The 11,600-nt window shown below is 44.0% G+C and overlaps 1 protein-coding gene across 1 annotated transcript in view; it reads left to right on the plus strand.

Moving 5' to 3' along the window:
* The window catches only part of Arl17a (ADP ribosylation factor like GTPase 17A), a 19,726-nt gene extending 11,832 nt beyond the window's left edge, over positions 1 to 7,894 (plus strand). Inside the window, exons 4-5 of the mRNA XM_028780517.1 lie at positions 4,255 to 4,379; positions 6,169 to 7,894. Of these exons, the coding sequence (XP_028636350.1) occupies positions 4,255 to 4,379; positions 6,169 to 6,330 (287 nt within the window). The 3' untranslated portion in view covers positions 6,331 to 7,894. The remainder of the gene's footprint in view (positions 1 to 4,254; positions 4,380 to 6,168) is intronic.
* Positions 7,895 to 11,600: the final 3,706 nt, after the last annotated feature.

Here is an 11,600-nt window from a genome sequence, read left to right on the forward strand (position 1 = left end):
TCTGGCCGGTGGGAGCAGTGTGAGTGGTGGACTGGTGCTCTCTGGCTAGTGGGAGCAGTGTGAGTGGTGGACTGGCGCTCTCTGGCTGGGCAGTGTCTCAGCTGCAGGGAGTCTTGGATGCTGCCTCTCTATTGTCTGCCACCTTGCCAAAGGTCAGGCTGTCTTTTAATTTAAAATTTTTTTCATCAGTCTGTCGAGGTTGACAGACCTTAATGAATGCCTGTAATTCTCTATTAAGACATCAAAAGCTGGGCCTGGTGCTACAGGCCTGAAGTATTCAGAATGCCAAGGGAGAATCCAAGTTCAAGGCTGGGCTGCTGAATAAATTCAAGACCAGCCTTGTCAACTTTGTGAAATGTTTCAAAAAAAAAAAAAATGTAAAAATCCCTGAGGATGTAGCTCAGAGCTCGGGGCTAGAATGCTTTGCCAGTATGCTGGAGGCCGTCTCTCCCAGCCTCGTGTTGGCTTACCTGTATAGACTAGAATTTAGACTATCCGATTTCCTAACTGATGACTGCACAGTACATAAAATGGCTCTTTAGTTCTGACATGGATTTTTCTCTTTGATTTCTGGGTTCATTTTTTTTTTTGATGGGGAGGGTAGCAGTTTGAAACAGGGTCTCTCTGTATAGCTTTGGCTGTCCTGGAACTGAGTCTGTAGACCAGGTTGGCCTTGAACTCAGAAATACACCTGCCTCTGCCTCCCAAGTGCTGGGACTAAAGTTGTGTGCCACCACTATTCATTTAATTGCTAAGTGGCAGTTTATCTGTATCAAAAGAAAAGAGAAAGGGATACAAAGAAAAAAGGTTTATCCCTCAGTTTACCTCCCCCACACAACCACATTTACTTCTTTTGCTTACACATACTTTTTTCTAAAAGTTTAGCTAATATGATAAATATAATTGCATATAATATATTACATATATACATTATACATATGCATAATACAATACATTACACATATAATATATAAGATATATATTATATATTACATATACAATAATATAATGCATATATTCCCCTTACTTTCCTCCCTTTTTTGCAGGGTGAGGAGTAAGGCTGAGCTCAAACCTAGAGCCTTCCATATGCTAGGCCAGTGCTCTTCCTACAGGGTCTTGATATGTAGGTCAGGCTTGCCTGGAACTCATGGTCCTCCAGCTATATATGGTTCCTCTACAAACTCTTCATGTATCAGTGTGCCTGTTCTCTTAAAAGTGTAGTCATCCTGATGGTGGTTTCTTAGAGAAAGACCTGTATTAAAACAGTACAAAGTAGGACCTACTATAAAGTTTAATTTTTTTTCCTAGACAAGGTTTCTCTGTGTAGCCTTGGCTGTCCTGTACTCAACTCTGTAGATCAGGCTGGCCTCGAACTCACAGAGATCCACTTACTCTGCCTCATGAGTGCTGAGATTAAAGGCGTGCGTCAGCACACACAGTTTCTATTTTAATTTATTTTTATTTTCTTAAAGATTTATTTATCTTTGTTTTATTTGCATTGGTGTTTTGACTACATATATGTCTGTGTGAAGATGTCAGATCTCTTAGAACTGGTGTTACAGACAGTTGTGAGCTGCCGTGTGAGTGTTGAGAATTGAACCCAGGTCCTATGGAAGAACAGCTTAACCACTGAGCCATCTCTCCAGCCCCCTATTTTATTTTTAAGGAAAACATATTTTATTTAAAATACTCTGTTTTAAAGTACTTCTTTTGGCTCTTGATTCAGAGGACTTCATCCATGGCTGCTTGGGTCTCATTCACGTGAACAGCATCACACTGATGGGAGTATGCAGTAACGGATATAAAGTTTTACTTACGTCGCAAAATGAGAACAGTCATTTGTGCTCTGTGGGTTTTGCATTGGTAGCTAAGGCTCTGCTTGAATTTCCAGATCAGCTAGTGTGCTTAGTCAGAATTGGAGTCCAGAACTTTGGGTAGCATTCCAAACCTGTGTAGGTAGGGGCTTGAGTTTTCCCTTTTTAATCTGATGTGATCTATCAGACACAGCTTTGACTTACATGAAAAGTCTAAGCATGTCGGAAGCCTTGAGAGCTCTTGTCTGCTGGGTAGACTGCCCGGAGGGCCTGGGGCACACAGAGGCATAGGCAGGGGGCCAGGCCCGGTTTTCTCCTTTGGACAGTTATGAAATCTCTGTCATCTGACCCTACTTCCTTTCCTCTACCAGAGTCTCTCCTCTTGCAGTTTCCCCATGAAAAGCGCCCTGAACTGGGCACAAATACCTCTCGCAGTGTTCTCTCAGCAGTTCACTTTATCTTCAGTCCCTCTGCCTGTGTCCTGTGGATTTCCTGAGGTGTTTTTTTCTGCTGTCTTCTGTCTCCTCATGGAGCTCTCCAAGACACCTTGACCCAGTAGATGGCCCTTCTGATATCTGCAAAGAGCGATCAGTCTCTAACCAAGTGTTTTCTTCCAGACCGTTTTCCCAGTTGAATCACTTGACCTAGTTGATACTGCTTGCTCTTTGAGACCTCCAGTGTGCCTGCAACTTAAAAGCATTAGGGTTCAACACTGTAATATTCCCACCATGATCGGATTGATGTTCAGAAGAATCTGCTTGTTTTCACTCACATCCCAGAAACAGAGTAGCTGTCACTACTGGTTCAGTCTAGGATCCAGTAAGTTCTTTGGACTGCTGGGTCACAGTTTTGTCTCAAAGGCCTTGCTTTTACCCAAACATCAACTTGTTATTGTTATCGTCCTGTGGAATACTAACTGAGTCTCTGCTTCTTCCAGCAGTATGGCAAGTCTATACAGGTTTTAGCCCTTCCTTTAGGTATAATGTGGTGCCTCCTTCAGCCTGCCCTGGCTTTCTCACCTCCTGAGATTTCTCTGCTGATCCAGTGGGAGCTGCAAGGCTGACACCCACTAACCCGAGCTGGGCTGCCTTGCACAGTTTATTTAAGGACACAATCTTATGAAGACTTCTGTCATCAGCTATAGCAGGATTAGGGTCCCCCAGCCACCCTTACTTCCTGCTGGGTGGTTATAATTTGGCAATTTTCACTCCACTAGCAGGTTTAATAGCTTGTGGGGATGAATCACAGGACTCAGGACAGACTATCCTTGAAATGACAGTTTTATTCCAGTGAAAGGACATAAATGCCGTAGTGAACAGGAAAGACCCTGGAGGGTGCCTGCCAGCCAAAGCTGCTGTTGTTCACTGCCCAAGGATTCAGGGAGCAGCCCTTTTCTGCTAGCACATGGATGTGAGACAGTAAACAGTGCTGCCTCCAGGGGAGCTTGTGTCAGCTCCTCAGAGCATTGTTTTTATTGGGACTTCATTACAGAGGCACATGGGGTGAATGATTTGACCATGTGAGTTAAACCCCAGCCTCCCTCCTTCCCCAGAGGCAGTCTTATTAGTATTAAACTAATGGGTGGGCTCCCCTCCATCAAAGACTCCCCCTCCTATTGAAAGTTCTGTCGAAAAAAGAGCAACCAGTCTTTACTGTGGGCATCCATAGACTCTTGATATTCTCACAAATGTGACCTACAAATGCTGAGGATTTTATAACCTTCATGTGCCTTGGGTATGTGTGGAAGGACAAACAATTTCCCTTTTTGTCTCATGGGGGACAAATGGCTTTCAAATGGCTTGGAATGTCCAGTAGCATCCAACACTGTTTACCTGGAGCTGCCACCTTGACTGCTCATTTTTGTGTTGACTGTCCTTCCTTCAGGCCTTTCCTCCCTCAAGCCCTTATACCTGCTTTCCTGGGATTACTTCCAAGACAGCATTCCCACTCCTAGCCTTCAGTTCACTCTCTGTTTTAGGGATCATCTGTAAACATTGTCATTGTATACACTGTGCTCTTCAAAAATCCCTTTCTTCTCTGAGGTGGAAATTTAGTGACTAATTACTAACCCTAACTTTTCTTCCTTCTGGTTAATCTGGTGAAGGACTGCGATCCTTCTGAACAAGATAGGTAAGATGAATGTACAGTCAGCTTGTCAGCTTTGGAGATTATATAGACTTTCTAAAAAGAATGATGGAAAAAAGAAAAGGTAAAATAAGGAGACAGAGTCTCATAATGTATTAATAGCTCAGCCTGACTTTGAACTTGTAGATGATACTTCTCCCTCAGCCTCCAGAGTGTTGAGATTATAAGCCTGCACCATCTTCTTGCTGCTTGCCTCCAGTGACGTCTCACTGTGAGCAGGGAGCAGCTGTGTGGATATATAAACAGCTGCTCTCTCCAGGGTCATGCTGCTAACATGCTTGGGATTTCTTCTCAGGTCTGATTTTCGTGGTTGACAGTAATGACAGAGAGCGGGTCAACGAGGCCCGGGAAGAACTGACCAGAATGCTAGCAGAAGATGAGCTCAGAGACGCAGTCTTATTGGTGTTTGTAAACAAACAGGTATGTGGTTGTTAGCTTTCTGAACATAGAGACTGAAATTTACTGCCAGATGGCTCACTTAAATATATAGATACCTAAATTAGATGTCTGACTCCTCCTCCCCAGTCTCCTTTTTAGAATGCCATATAGCCACTCCATAAATACTAATGGAACATCTGCTAAGTTCCAGGCTCTGCTGCAGGTATTGAGTACTTAGCAATGAACAAGACACAGAAGTCTCTGCATTTGTGTTTGCTTTGTAGTGGGAGGAGAGGCAGTGAATTAAGAATACTTAGTCTGTCTGGTGCTAAGTGCTGTGGAGGCAGGGACTGCAGAGCGGCTGTGGGAAGGGCTGGGCATGACTGACATCTGAGCCAGGAGGGAGGGGAGCCGAGTGAGGGGGTGGACACAGGGAAGATTAGATTCTCGGGGGCTCGTTGTTGGGAAGGAAGAAGCTCATCTAGAAAGGAAGAGCCATGAAATGTGGGGACAAGGCTGGTGCAGAAGTGCCAGCCTCTGATCTCAGCTGCACCAAACCAAAGAGGAGCTGGAGTGGGGCTCTGGAGCTGACCTCTGTTCATGGGGACTGTGTCCCCTTTCTCTATCCCATATGCTGCTGAAGTTGCACTATAATGACAGTGCTACAGCCTGTCCTGTGCTTGCTGAAGTTCAGAACTTGCCAAAGGCAGTTCTTCTTGTCACTTCCTCTCCATAAACATGACTTCCTGTGGTGGCTGGATCCTGATTTTCTCCCCTGTTACTGTGTAGTGCTGATAGGATGGATACCAGGCAGTTTCACCAGACAGAATGTGCTTTAAGCAAGAAAATAATGGCTTTGTTTTTAATGATAAAAGCAGAACAAGTCAAAGTTTAGAACGTCAAATGAAACATCCTTCCTGTGTGCACTGAGTGTGTGAAGTGCCCTTGGGACTGTGGCTGGGAGTGGGACAGCTTTCTCACACTGACTTACCCAGGCTGTCCAGAAACCAGTATTCCATTTAAAGAAAGCTAGTGTTACATTCTGTATGCTACCTTCCATTCCTTTAGCTTTGAATGTCAGATAAAAGTCAGATTTGTTGAATCTCTTTCCAGAGACAAGACTTTGTATGTCTCTATAAACAATTATGTGATTGTAGACCTACTTAAATTCCAGAGATTATGGTGTGCATTGTTTTGTAGCCTATATTCTTACTCAACATCTACTTGACATTCTTCCATATCAGCACATCTAGATCTTCCCCTGACGCTAATATATCTTAGCTTAGTTTTAGCTTACTCTGTACCCAGGTATAGGGCAGAGAGAAGAGAGAAAGATTTTTGTTTACATTCTAGTTAAAAGAGACATGTTGTGTAGTTAGTTATCACACAGAGTAAATAGCTTTTATCAAATGGTCACACATGGGATGCTATGATAAAAGATGAAGCCTGGTAGCCAACAGTGGTGGCTTTGGCTTCTCTCTGGGAGAAAGGGCACTTTTGTGAGGTTTTGGTAGGAAGATGTGATCTGAAAATAGGCCTTAGGGGCAGCACAGAAGCGAGTGACCAGTGAGGAGGCTATTTCCATTATCCAGGTGAGGAGCTGTGGAGGGGTCAGATCAGGGTGGTGGCAGAGAGGATGGTGAGAGGTGGTCAGATTCGGAGTAAATTCTGATGGTAGGACTGTTGGGATTTCCTGCTGTGTGGACTGAGAAAGAAAAAGCTAAGGTTTTGGGCCTGAGCAACTGAAATAAGGACGGGGTATGTTTTAGAGGAAGATCCTGTTGTATTGCTTGAATACAGGTTGGTAAACTGTTTGCTTGTTTTCTTTAAGGATCTTCCTAATGCTATGAACGCAGCAGAGATCACAGACAAGCTTGGCTTACATTCCCTTCGCCAGAGAAACTGGTACATTCAGGCTACCTGTGCGACCAGTGGAGATGGGCTTTACGAAGGCCTGGACTGGCTCTCCAATCAGCTCAAAAACCAGAAGTGATCAGAAGCAACCCATTCCCCATGCATTGTGGCAAAGCCAGCTGGCCTTTCCCATGTGCATGTGAGCGTGTGAGGAGCCCATGGGGCTGTGTGGCTGGGAGTGGGGGCAGCTTTCTCACACCGTGCCTTATACACGCTATACAAAAACCAGTATTCCATTTTAAGAAAACCAGTGTTACATTTTGAATGCTACCTTCCATTTCACTAGCTTTGATGGTCATTTTTGCTGAGGCCTCCCCGGGTGTGATAGCCAGAGCATCTCTAGGCTGGAAAAGAAGAAAGCTGGAGCTAGACAGGTCCCGTTGTTGCAGTCCTGGGTCTGGTCTCTCCATACACCCGGAATCCTGTTGGACTTCAGTGTCCTTTTATAAAAAGAAAGGAAGGATCTGTCATTCTTTCCATTGTGCCAAAGCGGGCAGCTCACTTGTAGTGCTTTAAAGCTATCGAGAAGAAAAGATGTGTTATTACCACAGGTGTGAAGAGGTTCAGAGGGGAATACTTCTCAAAGTTCTGTTAGTTCAGATTGACTCATTTAGCTTGTTTTAGCCCAAGGAATCAGTGACCTTTTTCATTAGACTCTCAAGACTGTAACACTAGAGACATTTCCAGCCTGTCCCATACTTGCCAAATGGAAACTCTGTAGGCTGTTGGCCCAACAGGAGGCCAGGACTCTTCCCCTAGGCCTCATGTCCATAGTGGAGTGCAGGTTGGCTGGAGGAAGTGAAGTGTTCTGGCATCATGTCTCAGGCCCTCGAGGCTGCTGCTCCCACTTCTCTGCTTTGTGCTTTGTTCTTCACACGAAGCAGACAGTTGTCCTGGGTGGAGTTGTCACTGTGTCCCGTTGTCCTGGTCTACTGTAGGCTTTTGGTTAGTATCTGTTTCCAGAACTGCACACACATGAGTTCTGAGAGTTTGTGAGAAAGTCAGGAGGTTAATGTAGGAGATGACGTTCCCAGTGGCCCTTAATACTCCCTGGGTTGGTGCTAAACTTTGCTCTGAGGAGCATCTTTACTTAGCATAGGCTCCCTCCTCCACGGCGGTGGCATCTGAAGAGCCCCTTGGGAAAGTGTGCTGTGTTGTCTTGCAGATGTACCGATAGGAAGGCCCAGAGAGGAGCTGGCTCAGCCCTAAGCCCTTCTGGCCACACAGCTCTGGGCCACATTTGTACCTAAGCCCTTTTTCTGCCTAACGTTTTAAAACTCCTTTTAGAAAAAAAATTGATCCCTGCTACAGGAGGGGGAACGCAAACTGAACTTCTAATAAATCGTGTTCATTGATAACAAGGTTATACCAGGAAAAAAAATCCCATGGCATTGTAAATGTGGGCTGTGATGTTTTTCTTTTTAAAAAAAAATCTTAAAGAATGTTCTTTGCAATACTGGTGACTTAGTCCAGATGTGAGTTTTAATCACAGACGAATTCCTGAGAAATGTTGAAATTGTACACCTCCCATTGGCTGGGAGCCTCTTGCCCTTTGTAATTATGCTTAGTATGCCTGGCCTGGCGCTAGGCCGCAGTAAACGTGGTGATTGGTTAGACAATAAAGAACTTACTTGGGAAGTAGAGACACGGTCATGTACTCCTGGATGTGTGAGCTGGCTCAAGTCTCTTTCCTCTTACTTCTGACTTTCTTCTAAAACCTCAGGATATGCACCCAGGACACACCGGGAAGTGCCCCACCCTCAGACCCTTGCCCACCTCCTTCCTGGCACTTTACACTCATGTGGCTTTGGAACTGAGGTGTCAGTAAAGTACAAGTCACAGTATTTCACTACGATTCTGAACAGCGAGCTGGTCCTTGAAAGCCATTTTCAAGTCTAGCTTGCCCTGCTCTCCAGCCAGTCACTGTTAGCCTTGGTGTGTCTGAGCCTGTCAACTTGAGATACCACCACTGACCCCAGAGGGGTGAGGATTAAATGTCACATGCTTTGAGTGTCTTGCTCTGCTCTTTCCCCAGATGTCATAGTGTCCAACCAAGGACAGTGTCCCCCACTGGCCAGCATTACTAATAGCATCAGAGTTGCTTTAGCTGCCTTGCCTGTTCCTGGTGCTGCGGAGAGCTCTGTTCTTTTTTTTTTTTTTTTTCTTTCTTTTTTTTTTATTGGATGATTTATTTACATTTCCTATGTTGTCCCCTTACCCCATCCCCCACCACCCCCTCGGAACCCCCAATCCCCTCGCCCCTCCTCCTTCTTCTCTGTGGATGTAACCTCTATCTACACCCCCCCACTCCCACCTCCCCACCATCAAAATTCCCACCCCCTGGGGCATCCAGCCTTCATGAGGTCAAGGTTCTCTTCTTCCACCTATGCCCAGCAGGGCCCTCCACTTTTACATATTCAGCTGAAGCCCTGGATCCCCCCCTAAGTGCTCCCAGGCTGGTGGTTTAGACCCTGGGAGCTGTGGTTGGTTGGTATTGTTGCTCTCCTCATGGTGCCACAAACCCTTTCAGCTCCTTCAGTCTTCACTCTAACTCCTCTATTGAGAACCCCATGATCAGTTCAATGGCTAGTTGTGAGCATCTGCCTCTGAATATGTCTGACTCTTGAAGGCCTCTGAGGAGATACCCATATCAGGCTCTTATCAGCATGCACTTCCTGTCTTCCACATCAGCATCTACCTTTGGTGATTGCACATGGGATAGATACTCAGGTGGGGTGGTCTTGAGACGGCCCCTCCTTCAGTTTCTGTCCCTCACTTTGTCTCCATATTTGCTCCCTTGAGTATTTTGTTGCTCCTTCTAAGAAGGACCGAATCACCCTCACTTGGTCTTCCTTCTTTATGGGCTTCATGTGGCCTGTGAGTTGCATCTTGGGCATTTCAAGGTTCTAGGCTAATATCCAATAATCAGTGAGTGAATACCATGTGTCTTCTTTTGTGATTGGCTTACCTCACTCAGGATGATAATTTCTAGTTCCATCCATTTACCAAGGAACCTCTCGAATTCATTGTTTTTAATAGCTGAGTAATACTCCATTGTGTAAATATACCACATTTTTTGAATCCATTCCTCAGTTGAAGGACATCTGGGTTCTTTCCAGCTCCTGGCTATTATAAATAAGGCTGCTATGAACATAGTTGAGCATATGTCCTTATTATATGTTCGAGCACCTTCTGGGTATATGCCTAGGAGTGGTATAGCTGGATCCTCGGGTAATGCTATGTCCAATTTTCTGAGGAACCGCCACACTGATTTCCAAAGTGGTTGCACCATCTTGCAGTCCCACCAACAATGGAGGAGTGTTCCTCTTTCTCCACACCCTCGCCAGCATCTACTATCACCTGAGTTTTTAATCTTAGCCATTCTGACTGGTGTGAGATGGAATCTCAGGGTTGTTTTGATTTGCATTTCCCTGACGACTAAGGATGCTGAACATTTCTTTAGATGCTTCTCGGCCATTCGAATTTCTTCCGTTGAAAATTCTTTGTTAAGCTCTATACCCCATTTTTTAATAGGGTAATTTGGTTGTCTGGAGTCTAATTTCTTGAGTTCTTTGTATATATTGGATATTAGCCCTCTATCAGATGAAGGATTGGTAAAGATCTTTTCCCAATTTGTTGGTTGTCGTTTTGTCCTATTGACAGTGTCCTTTGCCTTACAGAAACTTTGCAATTTTATGAAGTCCCATTTGTCAATTCTCGATCTTAGAGCATATGCCATTGGAGTTCTGTTCAGGAACTTTTCCCCTGTGCCCAAGTATTCGAGGCTTTTCCCCACCTTCTCTTCTATTAGTTTCAGTGTATCTGGTTTTATGTGGAGGTCCTTTATCCACTTAGACTTGAGCTTTGTACAAGGGGATAAGAATGGATCAATTTTCATTCTTCTACATGTTGTCTTCCAGTTGAACCAGCACCATTTGTTGAAAATGCTGTCCTTTTTCCACTGGACAGTTTTAGCTCCTTTGTCAAAGATCAAGTGACCATAGGAGTGTGGGTTCATTTCTGGGTCTTCAATTCTATTCCATTGATCTTCCTGCCTGTCTCTGTACCAATACCAGGTAGTTTTTATCACTATTGCTCTGTAGTACAGCTTGAGGTCAGGGATGGTGATTCCTCCCGAAGTTCTTTTATTGTTGAGAATAGTTTTCGCTATCCTGGGTTTTTTGTTATTCCATATGAATTTGAGAATTTCCTTTTCTAACTCTGTGAAGAATTGAGTTGGGATTTTAATGGGGATTGCATTGAATCTGTAGATTGCTTTTGGCAAGATGGCCATTTTTATTATATTAATCCTGCCAATCCATGAGCATGGGAGATCTTTCCATCTTCTGAGATCTTCTTCAATTTCTTTCTTCAGAGACTTGAAGTTCTTGTCATACAGGTCTTTCACTTGCTTGGTTAGATTCACACCAAGGTATTTTATATTATTTGCAACTATTGTGAAGGGTGTCATTTCCTTAATTTCTTTTTCAGTCTGTTTATCTTTCATGTAGAGGAAGGCTACTGATTTGTTTGAGTTGATTTTATAACCAGCCACTTTGCTGAAGTTGTTTATCAGGTTTAGGAGTTCTCTGGTTGAAGTTTGGGGGTCACTTAAGTATACTATCATATCATCTGCAAATAGCGATATTTTGACTTCTTCCTTTCCTATTTGTATCCCTTTGACTTCTTTTTGCTGTCTAATTGCTCTGGCTAAGACTTCCAGTACTATATTGAATAGGTAGGGGGAGAGTGGGCAACCTTGTCTAGTCCCTGATCTTAGTGGGATTGCTTCAAGTTTCTCTCCATTTAGCTTGATGTTGGCTACTGGTTTGCTGTAAATTGCTTTTACTATGTTTAGGTAGGGGCCTTGAATTCCTGATCTTTCCCAGACTTTTATCATGAAGGGATGTTGAATTTTGTCAAATGCTTTCTCAGCATCTAGTGAGATGATCATGTGGTTTTTTTCTTTAAGTTTGTTTATATAGTGGATTACATTGATGGATTTCCGAATATTGAACCATCCCTGCATTCCTGGGATAAAACCTACTTGATCATGATGGATGATTGTTTTGATGTGGTCTTGGATTCGGTTTCCTAGAATTTTATTGAGTATTTTTGCATCGATGTTCATAAGGGAGATTGGTCTGAAGTTCTCTTTCTTTGTCGGGTCCTTGTGGGGTTTGGGTATGAGTGTAATTGTAGCTTCATAGAACGAATTGGGTAGTGTTCCTTCTGTCTCTATTTTGTGGAATAGTTTGAAGAGAATTGGTATTAGGTCTTCCTTTAAGGTCTGATAGAATTCAGCACTAAAACCATCTGGTCCTGGGCTTTTTTTAGTGGGGAGGCTTT

Source organism: Grammomys surdaster, unplaced genomic scaffold, assembly GCF_004785775.1.
Source record: "Grammomys surdaster isolate TR1022 unplaced genomic scaffold, NIH_TR_1.0 371, whole genome shotgun sequence".
Classification (NCBI taxonomy): Eukaryota; Metazoa; Chordata; class Mammalia; order Rodentia; family Muridae; genus Grammomys; species Grammomys surdaster.